Source organism: Lupinus angustifolius, unplaced genomic scaffold (assembly GCF_001865875.1).
Source record: "Lupinus angustifolius cultivar Tanjil unplaced genomic scaffold, LupAngTanjil_v1.0 Scaffold_21_120, whole genome shotgun sequence".
Taxonomy (NCBI): domain Eukaryota; kingdom Viridiplantae; phylum Streptophyta; class Magnoliopsida; order Fabales; family Fabaceae; genus Lupinus; species Lupinus angustifolius.
In genome coordinates this window covers 1371-18427 of record NW_017719659.1, presented here as the reverse complement: position 1 = coordinate 18427, position 17057 = coordinate 1371, and the positions used below count along the sequence as shown (strand labels likewise).

Sequence of the window (17057 nt, the reverse complement as noted above, 5' to 3'; positions counted from 1 at the left end):
CAACAATAATAGAAATTTGGAATGAAAAGAAAACAAAAACCAGAGTGCCTCATAGGATAATGAGATTATCCTGTGCTGACACTTGACAGCATAAAAATACTTACTTCTACATGTTATTTATAATGTCAGACAGTAGAAAACAGAATTATTCAGAAATGAATGAATCTTTCTGCTAGTAGTCATCATTAGAAACCAAAATATTATACATATCAAAGGTTTGGCACATAAGACAATTAGTTATAATGTTCCTATTGCAAGCCGAAGATGATACATTATCCCATAATATACCAAATGGGAAGTTTTAAGCAACTAAGAAATTTAGCCTATAAATCTATATATACAAAACATGTTAGAGCATAGCATTTTGGTTTAAAGGTGATCAACTTTGTTCCTTATAAGGAGTCCAGATCAATTTACTAACATCAACCTCCAAACCTCCTCTGCCAGCAGCTTTAAGATGGCGATCCAAAACTTTCGGATCTGCGCAAATGACATGTTGTCCTTTCCTGTATTGAATCAATTCTAGGGTCTGAAGAGTCGTCAATATATCTTCAGCTTTAATGGCAGTCATATCACTCAGCTCCTGCAGATTAGCAACATCTTTAATGCCATAGAAAATTAATCAACAAGTAAACATCATTTTACTATTATCATCATGCACTGGAAACCACATTCGCTCCTACATGGCTACATGTTCAACTTTTTTGTGTTTTTGTTGAAATTATATCGTTTAGATATGGAAGGAGAAAATGGAATGTCAAAAGTAGTAAATTGTATTCGTACTATTGTGAACAATGACGCAACTATGTGATAATAATGTTGATTATGATTATGTGAATATGATAATTACCTTGATAGAAATATTGCCCTTATGCTTTTTCAGAATGTCTAAGAGAACCCTGGTCCAATATCCTCGATAGCTTAGCAGTCCAAGGTCTGAAAGGGGTCTTTCAGGTGTGCCAACCTTCCCCTCCTTCTTGGAAAGTTCATATGCTGTTCAACGTTTGAACTTTGTAATGATTTTTGGTCACATTATCATAATAATATATAAATGAAAAGAAAATATGAAGACGCTTATTTGACAAGGAGAGAGCTTACAAAAAGCGATTAGAAATTTGCCATAGCCTTTCCTTTGGTAAGGTGGAAGGGTGAGAATACATGCCAAATTGTAAGATTCCTCCGAATGTTTTTCCTATAGGATAAAAAGTACTCATATCAACAAGGTTATCACATAAAACAAATAAGTATAATAAGGAATAGAAGTGTGGAGATATGAGATATTTGAAATACAAAGTCTGTTAATGAACAAGATAAGCTTAGCTCCTCTAAAGTAGAAGGCTAGAAGCTCATAAAATGAAAATAATAATATTACATAGAAACTGCATGATAAATGGTTCTGCTCCTTCAAAGGTTGTCTTAGGCCTTTTAGACCAAAGACAAAAGTTAAATAGGATTGCCAGCTATAAAATGTTAAAATTTAAAATATCTCATTGGTAACCTAAAATCTAAATAATGTAACACAATAATATTACCTTGGAGAAATATCCAACCATGTGGCATCCTCTATCATCACATTCACACAAAATATAGAACAGAAATAGATCTACATCATAATAGAGGGTCTTGTGATCAAGAAACAACTTTGCCAAATAACAAAGATTCTGCCCATAAACCTTGTTCTTTTTGCCATCAACCTGTTTTTGGACATACAATAGTAATTTAAAATGCAACAAATATAACAAAGACTTAAAATATGAACAAATATCAAAGAAAAAAACAACCCCACCCATGATTTTTATAAGACATGGCCATTACTTATTTTTTTCATAAGAATAAGTATTATTGTTATAGAGAGGAAAACTAACCAGGGCAAGGATAAGGTATCCTCCTCAAGAGATGTAACTACAATATTATGATTATTATCTTCATCATCATTACTATTATTATTTTAATGGTTTAGCTACACTTAAGCCCAAAATCTAAAGCTCAAATGAGAAAAGAAAAAAACAGAGGCTTTAATTAAACCGTTGGGTCATGAAAGTGACATGAGACCATAGATAAGCTTAAATTTAGACAACAGGAATTAAGTTACACAACCAACATGTAAGTTATTTGAAAGTAGTTTCCACCTAGCAAACCAATTCACATCCAGGTAAAATGAAGGTTTGTGTAGATATTGACGTTTTATCATAAGTAATTGTGAATATAAATAGTGCATGGATGTGCATTGTTTCAGTAAATGAAGTACAACTGTATAGGGCATCAGCAAACAAGTTAACAGAAAGGCTTGCTTTCTTTTTTCAATATACATTAGATCTGACAATTCAAAAAAGTGAGATGTGAATTTGAAAATTCAATATAGCCTCGAAAACTTGAACATAATGGGCAAGCCAACAACTGAAAGCAAAGAATGAGAAAAATAATAAAGGAAGAACTCGTAATGATGAGAACAACATGATTTAAAAATGTACCTCAAACATTGACAATGTACCACTTCTGTATATCTCATCACCAGGAGGATGCTTAAGATCACATTTTCTCTGCATGAACAGGAAGACAATGGGGGTAAAAAGGGTTAACAATGGTATGTAAGTAGTTGGCATTGAGCATAAAAAGCTATGACATCTTTCTTCTGTGTTTATTATTGTTTAAGTGGAGAGAGTAAGAAATATTAATAGAGGCATTCTATTTCATATGATCTACAATTTTATAAACCTCAAAATGTTCAACCAAATAATGACATATAAAAGCAACAATAAATTTTAAATATAACTAAACCAAGCCTAATTTGAGGTAAATTTAAATGGCTAAGAAAACAGCTTATGTATTAGAGTATGTAGCAATAAGTCAGCTTATGTAATTCTGACGAGTCAACATACACTTTCCTACACAAAGTTCTCTTTCTTACTCTCCAGTTTTCTTCCATTTTCTACACTACTCACATTTTACCAGTTTTCTTCCATTTTCGACACTACTCACATTTTATCAATGCTCACGGATTCTAATAGAATGCTACATCGGACATAACTGTAATGATCAATAGAAATTCATTCATGCATGGTGAATAAGGAGAACAACTGCAGTTCAGTCGCTAAAACTTATGTAGGAAAACAAATTTTCTCCATTAATATATTTAATTATTTTATAGTTTAAATAAAAAATAGACTTATAGACTTTATCATAAAAGATAAGATAAAGTAATCTTAATCCTAATAGATCTTATAGACTTTATCTTATCTTTTATTATTTATTTTAATTAGGAGTCTAGTATTGATATAAATATGGGTTAGTATTATGTCTTTTGTATCACATAATCATATCATCCTTCACAATATTATCAATACAGATATGCTATTTTGAGCATTCATTTCCTTCTATACCTAAACCCTACAATTTCAACAGATGCTTAATGATATTGAGTGGTAAAAAGCAAACAAGAACAAAATCTCAACATTGCAGAGATGAGAATGTTGCATTAGCTAAGTGAACACGCAAGAAAATATAGGACAAATGAGTGGATTGGAAAGAAAGAGGGGGTAGCAAAGATAATAGAAAGTTGTCTTCATTGGTTTGGCCATGTAGAAGTATAGATAAAGTGGAGGGAGTATTGGCAATTAGGGCCACCTGCCCATGCCCAGACAATACCCGTCTAAATTAGGGTGGGCATGGCCATGCACGTTTCTAAATAGGGCATGAAATATCATGCCCTGCCCACCCTAAACATGGGCAGGGCGGGCTTGCGGGCCGCCCTAAACAAAACTAAAAAATATATATACAAATTTATATGCATTTCAAACAAAATAAACAATATATATTTTACATACAAATATAAAAATATATTTATCATAATAAACAATCATACAAATGGAATAATACAAACAAAATATAAATGTAATATATAATACAAAATATGCATAGTACATAATCTACATACAAAATAAAAAATGAATAGGACATATGCGTATATATAATATACAAAATACAACATATACATATACATAATAAGAAAATGAAAGTACTTTCTTACATTTGATATACAAATATATATATAACAAATGGAACAAACTTTCTCACATTTAACAAAATACATATACTTTTACATATTGGATGTTCAATATGTTATCTAATAATGCTTGTAGGCCGCCCGTTTTGCCCGTCGGAAATGCCCGGGGGCGAAAGGGCATGTTGGATGGGCATTTTAGGGCAGATGGACACATTTTTCATGCCATGCCCGCCCAATAAGTGTAGGCGGGCGGGGCCCATGGGCTTTGCCCAAATTGCCAATGATAAGTGGAGGGTAGCCCAATAATTAGAGGCAGACGAAGACACCAATGAAAGCTATAGGTGAAACTGTGAAACCATAAAAAAGGATTTGAATTCCAATATAAGATAAAATAATCTCAATCATAAAAGATAAGATAAGTTAATCTCAATCCTAAGAGATCTAAGAAGCTATAACAAATCTAAGATATAATCATCATACTATAATATATTCTTTCTATATCTAATAAGGATATTCTCTATAAGACAATTTAAGATATTCTAAGATACTTTCATACATTCTAACAACATTTTAGGTTTTACAGTTGTCTAGTAAAGGGCACCTTCCCATCACAAATAACACTTAAAGCACTTCTCCATTTCATCACCGAACTTGAATCCTATGGTTTTTTTGGTTTGGGATCATAAGTATCCTCCACAAGAGACAATCCTCTTTGAGTCCGGAGCATACATAGCATGATAGGGCTAGCTCTTCCAACGAGGATTTTTCAATGTGACTATCACTTGAATCCTATGGTTTACATTCTGACATTTTGTTTGATAAAACCAAGATACCCTAACCGTAAGAGTTGCACTATTGTATGATCTCCAAATTTTAACTCTAAAGTTATGACCTATTGTCAGTGCACTTATTGCTGAACTATATTCTACATACTACGATGTACCTCTAAACTATTGCCAGTGCACTTCTCATTGAACTATGATTTTTACGTCTACTTGGAAGTTGTGTGCTTCCTAAAAGCCTTACAATAGAAAAAATTCATAGAAGCACAACTAAGGCTCAGGGATCAAAAGAATAGCCAATGCATTTCAAACAAAACATTAAATAAGATACTAAAATGACAACCATTATGCTAGATCATTAAATTTTTGGATTCTGAAACCATTATGCTAGATTATCAACCGATCCTTTTAATTAACCCCGGCCTAGTGGGATAACAGGATAAGACTTGGTTCCTTTTGATGTATCATTATGTAAGATTATAAGTAGTAGGGTCAAAAGAAACAGAAATCTCAACAAACTATATTCTAGAATTGCGAGGAAGCATATGATCAATGTCTCAGTAAGATAAGAATTAAAATAACTTAATAATATAACATTACTGTACAAAACAACAATTGGAGCAACCATTAAAATGATAGAAGGAAAAACAAGAGCAATGAATACAAAATATAGCAAAGACATTAATAAGGATGTACACCCATCTTCAAACATGGATAGGAAGCACACTACAAAATAACTACTTTCCAAAATAAAGGGAAAATATATTATTTTAGGCAGAGCTTACCATATGCCTCTGAAGTTGTTCTTTGCGTTTCATGAAATTGAGGCAAAACTCACAAAAATACAGCTTCAGACAGTCATTGTATTCTGGTGGGAATGGGGAGAAATACCATGTCTCAATTTCATATCTTCCAAGTTCAATAGTAGCAATATTTTTCACTTTTGTAAACTCCTCATGTTCTCGCAAACTGGCAGCATCAAGCTCCTCATGTCCCTATAATTCAACAACAGACACATGAATTTAAAATATACAGAACATAAATGCAGCTTCAAACAGAAGTAATGCTGCTAATGCATAAAGTATTGGTAGAAATGCAGATCCTAGAGTTAGGCCAGCAATTACGTATGTGTATTATAGGAGAAACAAAAATAGAGTTAGTAATTTGGGTATTACTGACTATAGGGACAGTTATGTGTAAGTTATGTTTTGTAATTTGGGAAGTTACCAGTTAAAGGAGGGGTTATGCACTGTTTGTATATTATTAGGCAGTCGGGGTAAGAGTAAGTTATCATTCTGCAATTCCAGTTGTGTTAGTCTGGGTAGAGATGACATTCTGTGAAGGAGCATTGCTCTGGGTTGTGTTTTTATACTATTAATTTACCATAATTCATCTTATAATTCCAGGCTTCTATTATTTGGGCCAACCTGCTGGATTGTGAGGAGATGACTAGACAAACAGAATTAGAATTAGAATCAGAACCAGCCATGGTTATGCAAGGGGGCATATGTGGGTTAAAGATCCAGTTATCATTAATCTGAAGCATAATAGATAACAACAAAAAGCATAACATAACATAAGTGAGCATGGCAACAGATGCTGAAAAACAGAGAGTGCAGAATTTAAAACAGAGCAAGAAGCTGAGTGAAACAGGTCTGGGTTTGCTGGAAATTTGCCGAAACAGATGTGGGATGGCACTTGCCAGGACGTTGCTGAAACAGAGTGCAGAATGTGGAATGAGTGTAGCCTAGCTTGTTGGATGAAACTGAAACAGTGATGGGGATGGGGACCAACATACGTGAGGATAGAAGGGCCAGTCTGTGATGTGCAATGGGTATTGGGAGAAAGAAGAGTGCTTGTGTGAGAAAGGAGACAAGCTGCATACCTAAGGATTGTTCTCCATTCAGCAATGGGAGAACAGAAACTCTTCAATTGGTGGAAAATGGTGAGGGTGAAAGAGATTAGCCAAGTTTACATGAGGGTATAGTAGAATTTTGATGACTTTAAGAGAGGGAAAAACTATATAAAGGAGATTTATTCAAAAAATACAGACTTCATCGCTGCAACCTAGTGGCCATGATTCACACCTATCAAGTCACAATCTGCTCGCTATCTCAGCCACAACTGCCACCCACAAGGCCACAACGGAAATATGCAGCATGACAGCTTCTCTAGGATCCAAAGGCCACTCAGCCCCACATTGGTGCTATAGTGCCTCAAAACAGCACTACTGATTAATTTGGTACCAACAAGTTCAACCAAAGCATTGTAAACAACTATTTGTGCCAGCGCATAAATTATCAAATTAGTGGCATTCAATCTATTTTCATGTCAAATTGCCATTACCACAGGTTCAAATAGCACCTACTCGATCTTCAATGCATAAAAAGGTAGAGTAAAATGGCATAAAGTCTAGCAGGTTTTTTTCTTTTGTATCTGTGTCTAACAGCCTGTGCCCATGTTATAATTGAAAAGTAACCATTGAATACCTCCACATGTGTCTCATCAATCTTCCTTTTTTGGTGCCTTGTCATCTTCAAGCCTGAAGCTCCCTGAGAAACCATATGTTCAATATTCTGAGTGAGCTCAATCATAGTGTGTATTTTGAAATAAGATGTAAACTTACTAAAGAAGGAAAGTATCATTCATGATATTAAAGACAAGAATGTCCATGCAAGAACTTATTTCCAAGAACTGTATATTTAATTCAATGGAAATAATAATTTTTTTCCAAGAACTGTAAGTTGTTAGGACATAAGAACTTTCTAATATCTATCCACCGCCAACCAAAAGAGAAACCAACGAAGACAAATAGTTTTATCAAGAACAATACAAAACTTAACACTAGGTTTTGTATAGTTGACACAACACAATGGCATTGTGTGATACATGTAGTCGACTCCACCCATTAGGGAAATGCATTTGTAGTTTCGGTTGTAGAACACTTAACATGTCTAGACTACATCACCAGTTTCTACAAAACCACCATATCCATCTTTCAAATGAAATAGATAGGATCCAAAACAAGTGCTGCCTAGCAATTCGGAAAAGATATAATAATTACCTTCTCCTCCACTTTTTCATCAACAACAGCCTCCACCGAATCAAGATCAAGTTGTTCAAGCTTCACCCACTCATCAAGCCTCCTATTGACTGCCAAAAAAGGTAAAAACAAAAGACTAAGCTATTAGCATCCCTGCTTACAATAAACAGTGCCATATTAAAAATCATCACGGAAACAGAAGGGCATAGGACAGTTCCTAATAAAAAACAGTGGAAGTTTATTCTATTCTAGTACTTGTTAAGAATACTAGAAAATGCCACTTACCACTGGCACTATCTTACTCCTGTTTCTAGGAAAGTAAGTATAATGTATGTTTCTCCCCCTCTTTAATCTCCAAATCCCCAACATAAACAGAAAATAAATAGGAGAAGCTTAACAAACTATAAAGGGGAAGAATGACTGATATATTACGGGTCATGTTTGAAACTAGAAAATGGTAAAACAAACAACTCTTGTATTCAATCATAATAACAATATTTACCAATAAAATCAAAGATTCAAATTTTAGGAGGAAAACAACGAGAACCAAGCTTTGATCCCACTAGGTGGGGTTGGTTACGTGGATCAAACAATTGCTATAATGTTTTATCATAAATCATGTCCATCAACAAAGCATTGGTCTTTAAGTCTTTCCTAATATTTTCGCCTATGGTTTTTTTGGCATCCCCCTTCCTCTAGGAATTGGACTAACCTCTATTTGATCTACTCCCCTTAGGGGGCTTCTACTGATATCTTCCATACATGTCTAAACCACCTAAGACACAATTCTACCATCTTTTCTACAATAGGAGGAAAACAAACTAAGAAAAGAAGTAGGCAGTCATACAACACCCCTAAAATACAAAGCTTCAAAACATAATCCACATATTGCCACACTCAAAAGTAATTTTTTGCAAGAATCCAAGTTCTTACCAAGCATCACTTGTACAAGTATTTAGCACTAAGTACTGTTTCTGTAAATCCAAATTCACAGAGAACCCTAAAATGTATGAATATACTGTGCACCTCAACAAACCCTTTTATGAAATCAATTGCATTCTAACAAACCCTCAGTCAACACATACATCAACCAATTCTCAGCTCTTTTACAAAATTTCAAAATCAAAACCAAAACCCTAACCGTGAATTCATTCAAATTGAGAATGAGCAAGAACAAAAAATATTAAAGGTTCTTACACTCAGTGTAATGTACATAGTACTCGTAATCGCTAGGACCAACGGCGTGAACCTTGCGGCGCTCGATTACTTTGACAGGATGGAACTTCCCGTCCCTCCAGCGGCACAGAACCCTAGTCCCAACCTCGAGAGGAAGCACCGACGATCTCCGCCGCTTCAACGCATCGGGATCTGGCACTGTATCTGGCGGATGGACGGTTGCGCCGCCGCCGTCGGTGAACTGAGATTTTCCCATGCCGGCGGGATGGGCGGAACCGTTTTCTGAAGTGGTCGGTGGCTCGAGCGAACCCATTGGCGGTGTAGGAAAAACTCGAAGATGCTTTGTTTTTTATTGAATTTATTTTTCTTATGGAAGATGTGTGGATAAGATGGAGTATGAAGAGGAAGAGAACGGTGTCACTGTCACCGGAACAAAACAAAACCTAGAGGAAATGATTTTTTTTCTTGGCATTAATGTATTTTAATTGTTTTTTAACTTTACTCAACTTTTAATTTTTAAAAATAGAATATATATGAAATGTCGGTATAAATATTTACATGTGATCAATATATTATTATTTTCATTATTTATATTTAAAAGTTAATAATAATAAAATATAAATGATTGATAATACAATGATAGTATAAAAATAATAATATTTCTCTCCCTTTAAAATTATACTACCCACAAATTACATTATCTTTTATGATTCTTGTTATTCAAGTTTTAAGTGTGGTTTTAGTTAGTAAATGTTAACAAACATTCCTAATAATTTAGACAATTATTAGGACATATAATTCTTATCATATTAGCCATCCATCATATAATTTATAGGTTAGGATATTTAAGAACTAATACTAGTAAGTAAAATATGTTTTAGGGACTAATTTAGAGACCAAACACCATATCCAAAGTCTAACCTAAATCTCACAAGTTCTTGGTGTAAAAATGGAGCATGTGACTAGGGTCTAGGATTTTAATTATGTTTTTATTATATTTTCTCTTAATTCAGGTTAAATGTGTATTATTTGATACTTTTGCAAGTTAAATGGAAAGATGTCTAAAAGATAGAGATCAAGTTGAAAGAGAAGATGACCTCATTTGAACTAAAAAGTTGAACTAACAATTGAGCAAGTAAGCACATTTCATAGAACATAGTGGTTGGTCGTTTATGATGTCATTACATTACACGTAAGTAAAGCATAGTAAATTAGCTATCTGATATGAAAACACATCTCGATTATGGAGGTCATCACGATCGTGCTTTTCCAAAACTCCAAAAAACATAAACATCTAGAGAGATCCATGGCATGGTTGTGTCAGCCACCAAGGGCATGGATCGACACCTCCATGGACAATTTTTTTAATCTAATCTTATTCTTGTGTGGGGTTGGACCTAATTGTACACTATCTGTAAAGAGTACATTAGAATAGACTTTTTGTGACTTACATTTCACATTACGTTCCTAGTACTTTTATTTTAGTTTTAGGTTTTAATTTTGAGATGAAACAAGGATTGAAGGAATACCCATGCTACACTCATTCTTCTTCTAATTAAAGATGTAATTGGATTTAGTTTGAACTACGAAGTCGAAGAGATTAAATCGAACTTAACCATAAAATAAGGTTTAATTTAATTTCATGATTTGGTTCAGTTTTTTCCTATGGAACCGATTCACGATTCTAGAAGTGCAGAAACCACAAGAACCGAATGACATGAAAAATCAAATTCATATATGGTTATGCAACTCAACCACATCCAATTACAATATTGATACTTTGTCCATTAGGTATTAGCATTACTATTTTTGTTGGGGTTTGCTAACATGATTTCACCTCATTTTGTGAAGGATCATGTTAACAATGTGTACCCAAATATTTGGACAAAAATATCCTTCATTAGTTAATTCAATTAAACTAAGTTGTCAATACTATTTTAGTAAATAGGCTAAAATATGGTTATCCTCCCAACCCATCTTGTAACGCCCCGAAAATCACTTCATAAATAATGTAATTAATCTATTGGAAAAATGGGTAAAAAAATTTTTATGTAATATATAAATCATAAATTGCTTTCCTTAAATCCATTCTTTTTTCAAGATGTCACATTTTTATAAACTGCGAAAAAATAAATAACTGGTACATAACGGTAAATGAAAATGCTACAACACGTATACTGAGGTGTTACTTGGTTAAGTGAAATGCAATACAGAATACGAGGCGGAATCTAATCATCACCCAACTAGAGCTATATAGAATAGGCTGAGTTCTTCAGCACTACAAAAGTACCCTACACAGATACCTTAACAAAAAAAACAAAATGGAAAAAGGAAATGGCTCCTAACGGCTAGCTTCAGCACTAACGGGAGCACTAGAACCCTCACTCGGGTCCTCCTCCATCTCGGAGTCCGAAGAGAGATATATCACCTCGATAGAGTCCTCTATGCAGACCAACTTCATGCAATCGTCATCTTTAGATTTCGTCTCCTCCATGGTATCATAGGCAGAACCCCGCGACCTAATCCCTATTCCAACGTATGCTTGCGATTCTAACGTTGAACACTGAACGACTCTCTTTGGCAGTGGAGAACGGATCACATCATTCCAACTCCTTTGCCTCATTGACAGTCCTGCAACAGTTGATCCACAAGGTGTCGAAGACTGGATGGATGACACCGTAGGTACCGTCCTCCGGTTTGGTAGAGTGAAAGAAGTCTTTATGACTACATGGTGAGATGGAAAGCGCATAGTGGTGTCGTCGCACACCATCTCCAGATCCAAGTCACAAGGGCCTGTGTAGATATAGTGATCCCCATCAATTCACCATGCCCCCTCCCGGGATATCGAGAATCAGTAGCTTTGAATCTGCGCCAATTTTTCCATATGGTGTAGGACGCGTACCAATATACAAAGAAGAAATAGAGGGAATAAGACATCTAATGAATATTTTTCATCAACAATGTGGAATTATACATAATATTATATTCAGACATAATATACATACTATGTTATCACAAACATAAATACAAATGATGAATGATGTTTGTAACTCAGACTATGAGGATCAATGTCCACGAGTTCAATATATGAATGTTATGTTTAGTTCATCCATCCTTACACCAATATCCTCACAATAAACTATTCAAAAATAATTAGATGTTTGGCTCTGTGTTAAGTGCACATTAGATGTTTAAGATAGATCTTTGTCTTAGAATCTTAGCAAACCTATAAACTAATTCAAACTGTGCCAAAATCTATTTTTGTGACTCATTTAATCGATTGTTCTGTGCTTTAATCGATTGTCTGAGCTTTTTTAAATTATCTTAATCGATTATGTGCCCCCTTAATCGATTACCTGAACTAAAATATTTTAAGATCTTAATCGATTAAGTTGAAACATAATAGATTAACTATGTTAAAATTTTAATCTTGTTAATCGATTAACACAAAGGTTAATCGATTAAATGCATAAATAAAATAGATTCTACAACAGATAGGTTATGTTTTTGCAAATCCTTACATCGTGAACCCTGTCCTCTGCTCTTTAGGAATTTTGCGGTTTGTGTAATCTTTTAGTTGTTGCATTGTAATTTGCCAAAATCGTTTAGTTTGTTTTTGTGCTTTGACTTGAATTAGAGCTGTCAAAATGGGTGGGCCCGGTCGGGCCGACCCACCAAAGCCCGAAATTTTATAGGGCTTGTGTATCATTTTAGGTACTTTTTATTGAATCCAAGCTTTTTAGCCCGACTCGACCGAGCTATTTTAAATCAGAGATCAGGCCGGGCTTACCCGAGCGGGTTCGGCTACCCATTTTACTTATTTGTTGTAATATTTTTTTTGGGACTTTTGGCTTGATAATAAGCATTAAATGAAAATTTACAAAACAACTTATAATAAAAAATAGATAATAAGTATTATGTTATTGTGTATTTAATTAGATTTAACTTTTACCACAAAAACATAATAAAGAAAATAACGTTTACAACAAAACTAAAATCAACATAAATTATTTATCATAGAGAACTCCATACAACCAAATTTAATATAATAGTTCATAATGAAAGTGTTGACAAAGAACATACAAAAGATAATATTTTTGATAGTATCCAAATGTTTATATATTAAAGTGAAGTTACAAATTATATTGTATTAGAGAGTGAGAGTCCAATAGAAATGAGAGAGTTAATAAAAGAGTTATGTTAAAAATCATACACGTGGACTTAACATCACGTCTTAATTCATACACAAGGCATTAGATCTATAAGTTTGGTTGTATTTGGCATAAAAAATATGTTAAAAAAGTTATACGTTAATATCAAATTATACATTTTTTTAAATAGATTAAATATGTTAAAAAAATTAAAAATATATTCTTTAGTTTATACGGGCTGACCCGCCACAACCCGCTTAGATCGGGTTTGGGCTACAATTTAATATGCATAAATTGTATCCGGACTTTTTAGGCCGACCGTTTTGACACCTCTAACTTGAACAATGTAATGACATAACATGCTATGAATGAATTAGTTTTGAGTTGTTAAAAACGAATCGTGTACTGCTCTTATTACTTTTGTAAATCACTTGATCAATGGATGAAAGAATGTTAGAAACTTTCAAATCTATTTGCATTGATCTAATTGCGTTTTCTTTTCAATTAACAAGTGGTATTAATTCACAAGTGGTATCGAAAGTAGTATGTACATAAGTGATATAAAACAATTAACACATGTGATATAAATATTATCCTAACAATTGGCATCTATATAAAACAAATGGTATGAAACCTATGATATCAAACTCTATAAGCTTCTGCTATAGCATGTGGCCTACACTGAAATCTGTCATATCAGTAGGTTTAATCGATTAAGCACATGCCATAATCGATTAACCTACCCCTAAAATGCAATTCTGGGCAAAATTAAATCACACTTAATCGATTAAGTACATATATTAATCGATTAACTTAAGTAGAAATTGCATTATTTGTTGCTTCTTTTGGCAATATATTTTCATATATGACTTTGCTTTTTGATCATGCCAAAGGGAGGAGAAATGTTGTTGTTTATGTTTTGTAGAACTTACAAGAGAAGATAAGTTGAGGCTTCCGCAACGAAAAAGAATAAATCACCCAATGCTCAAATTGAGGGGGAACAAGAGGGAGAAACGTGCATCAACTTACAAGAACAAGGCAAGATAAGTTGATTGTCATCAAGCAAATCTAACAAAGAATTGTTAGATCCAACAAGTTGTTAACAAATGTCAAAAAGTGTATGTCATATGTCAACAAGTGTTTGTCATCATCAAAAAGGGAGATATCGAAGATTTAAGCGTGCATGAATGTGAGATTGAAGAGGCAAACATGTATCACATAATGTTTTGATGAAGACAAAGGACACACAAAGGTTGATGAAGACAAAAGAATGAAAAAGGCAAAGGATTTACAACATGCATAAATGTTGAAGGACAAACTTGAGAGGATGAGAAAATCAACAAACAACAAGTATCAACGATAAAGTGAAGACTCAAGTACATACAAATCAAAGCATTCAAAAGAAGATCTAGGGGTTAAGTATTTTTATATCTTTATTAGGTCTTAAGATGTTTGCTTAGTAAGAGTCTAGGCTAGGATGAACCCTAATAAAAGTCTCACAAGCTAAAATCAATCATAACTAAAATGAGACTTACATGCATACATACATGATTTACATGCACATGCATACATACATGATTTACATGCACATGCATACATACATGATTTACATGCACATGCATACATACATGATTTACATGCACATGCATACATACATGATTTACATGCACATGCATACATACATGATAATATGTTTTGAACGCATTTAAAAAGAGTTTTAAATCATACATCATTCAAAGACATGCATCATGATTTTACAAATTAGGTAGGAGGTTCATTCATCATTAAAAATATATTTTAGAAAACCATTTAATCAATTAGGAGTCATATTAATCGATTAAGTTTTGGGAACTTGTTAATCAATTAAGCCATGTGTTAATTGATTAAGCTGATAAGAAGCCTGTTAATCGATTAAATCAGTTGTTAATTGATTAAGTTGGTAACTATTTCTGTTTTATGTTATTTTGAAGAAATTCGTTAATCGATTAAGGTTCAGTATAATCGATTAATTGCAATTAAAAACAGAATAGTATATTAACCCAAGTTTTTCATATTGTTTCATAATCTTCAGAATATAATCAAGAAAAGAGGGTTAGAACATATTTTCGAAAACAGAGAGTTTTACACTTTATTGAGAAGATCCAAAGCTCAAATTATCATATCTTTAGGAAAGATTTTCTAAGTGTTCTTTTGTGAACACTCAATTTTGTTCGGCCCAGAAAAAGCCAAAAACTGTTTTAAACAAAAAGTGACATAATTCAAAATAATGGTTTTCTAAAAATAATAAAATTAAACCAGGTGTTAAGGTTCCTAAATCTAAGCAATTAGGTTAACTAAAATAACAAAGCCAAAATATAAATGTCAAACCAATTATGATAAGATTCATAAATCTAAGTGATTAGGTTAACCAAAATTCAAAGTAATTGAATTCTCAAAAAATGACATTTTCAAAGTTATTCTAATAATAATAATAAATAAATAAATAAGTGAAAGAGCTAAAGATTTGATTGGTTTATCGGATAAATTAAAGATTTGAAAATATGTAATTTGAATCACATTATATCCATTTGATTAAGTTGCATGAATCACTTTGATAATAATTAAATCTTTAAGGATTCAAAAATCAAATCAAGATTGCGATATGGAAATACACAAATCAAATCAAATTAGAAAGTTCATATCAATCTAATTGTGTTGCACAAACCAATTTGATTAGAAAATTAAATCTTTAGAGATTTGGAATGAAATAAACCAAGGTTGTAAATCAATCAAATAAGTTAAAGATCACAATTAGGAAATATGCAAATCAAATTAAGATTGAAAATTTCTGTATCAATCTAATTGTGTTGCACAAATAATTTTGATTATAATAATTAATCTTTAGATATTTGTTTCGATGAAAAATTAAACTTTTGGAGATTTAGAATCAAGTAAGTTAAGGTTTGAATATGAGAATAAACAAATCAAATCAAATCAAATTAAGAAATTTTCAAATCAATTTGATTATGTTGCAAATCTGATTTATTTCCCTTAACTTCCTCTAATCAATTAATGAGAGATATTCTCCTCATTAAGCACATGTGATATAAGTCATAGTCTACAAATAAAGTGTCTTATTCACCAAAAAATAAAAGGGGATTCCACACAAAAAGGAGGGCTTTCTCACGAAAAACTCTCTCTGACAAAAAAACATTTCTTAAAAGGAGCAAGCATTCTCTCTAAATAGACATCTCTCAAAAGGGGAACCTCTCTCAACAAGAGGCCTCGAAAAAAATAGCAAAAAACACTAAGAGTTTTATCCTCTTAAACAAAAAACTCACAACATCCGACCATTTCTCATCACACAAAACATATTAGAAAACGACCTCCAACACAATCCCCAAAAATCCTTGCACAAAAGAGCTAGAAAAAAACATAACACCTAGCACAAGTGTTATATCAGAATCACCATCACCCCAGGAGTCATGATCTGAAGTATCTTTCCTCCATTGTATAACACCACATGCCTACATGGAAGCGGATGGAGAATTTTGGATTGTGTGGTTTGATCTCCTACATCTCAGGCGTCCATTCATAGCATATTAAGTTATTAATAGGTCAAAAATTCACCCCATAAAATTAATGAAATGTAAATATAAAAATTGTCACATAAAGGATGGAGGGATGGTCGCTCAGGGGGCTTCTTTCCCTCAACTCATCCTTCGTAAGGTCGTGTTATGCTGCTTCTTTCCTTAATTAAAAAACTCAACCAACAAACGTTTTTCTACTAAAGAACTATATAATCTTGATTCTCAACTAAAAGAGGGATATGTAGGACCAAAGTCAATCTTGTTAGACACAGTAATAAAAATAAATAAATTTGTTCATATTAATAATTAATTAATTAACCAGATAATTTAATA

The 17057-nt window shown here is 33.1% G+C and overlaps 1 protein-coding gene across 1 annotated transcript; it reads right to left on the bottom strand.

Moving 5' to 3' along the window:
- Nucleotides 1-182: 182 nt before the first annotated feature.
- Nucleotides 183-9404, bottom strand: LOC109338294 (histone acetyltransferase of the MYST family 1-like). Its single transcript, XM_019575495.1, has 9 exons — nt 9026-9404; nt 7850-7938; nt 7275-7337; nt 5571-5780; nt 2472-2540; nt 1533-1694; nt 1099-1192; nt 851-993; nt 183-583 (listed from the first exon to the last, which is right to left on the bottom strand). Exons 1-9 carry the CDS (start codon nt 9315-9317, stop codon nt 380-382), a joined length of 1326 nt encoding a protein of 441 aa, XP_019431040.1. The 5' UTR covers nt 9318-9404; the 3' UTR covers nt 183-379.
- Nucleotides 9405-17057: the final 7653 nt, after the last annotated feature.

What these genes read in the sequence shown, in the direction of transcription:
- LOC109338294 (XM_019575495.1), bottom strand. Translation starts at nt 9,317, where the DNA reads ATGGGTTCGCTCGAGCCACCGACCACTTCAGAAAACGGTTCCGCCCAT. An exon ending in TTGATGAGACACATGTGGAG is followed by an intron (nt 5,781 to 7,274) that starts GTATTCAATGGT and finishes GTTGAATTATAG; the next exon opens with GGACATGAGGAGCTTGATGC. An exon ending in AACAACTTCAGAGGCATATG is followed by an intron (nt 2,541 to 5,570) that starts GTAAGCTCTGCC and finishes CTGTTCATGCAG; the next exon opens with AGAAAATGTGATCTTAAGCA.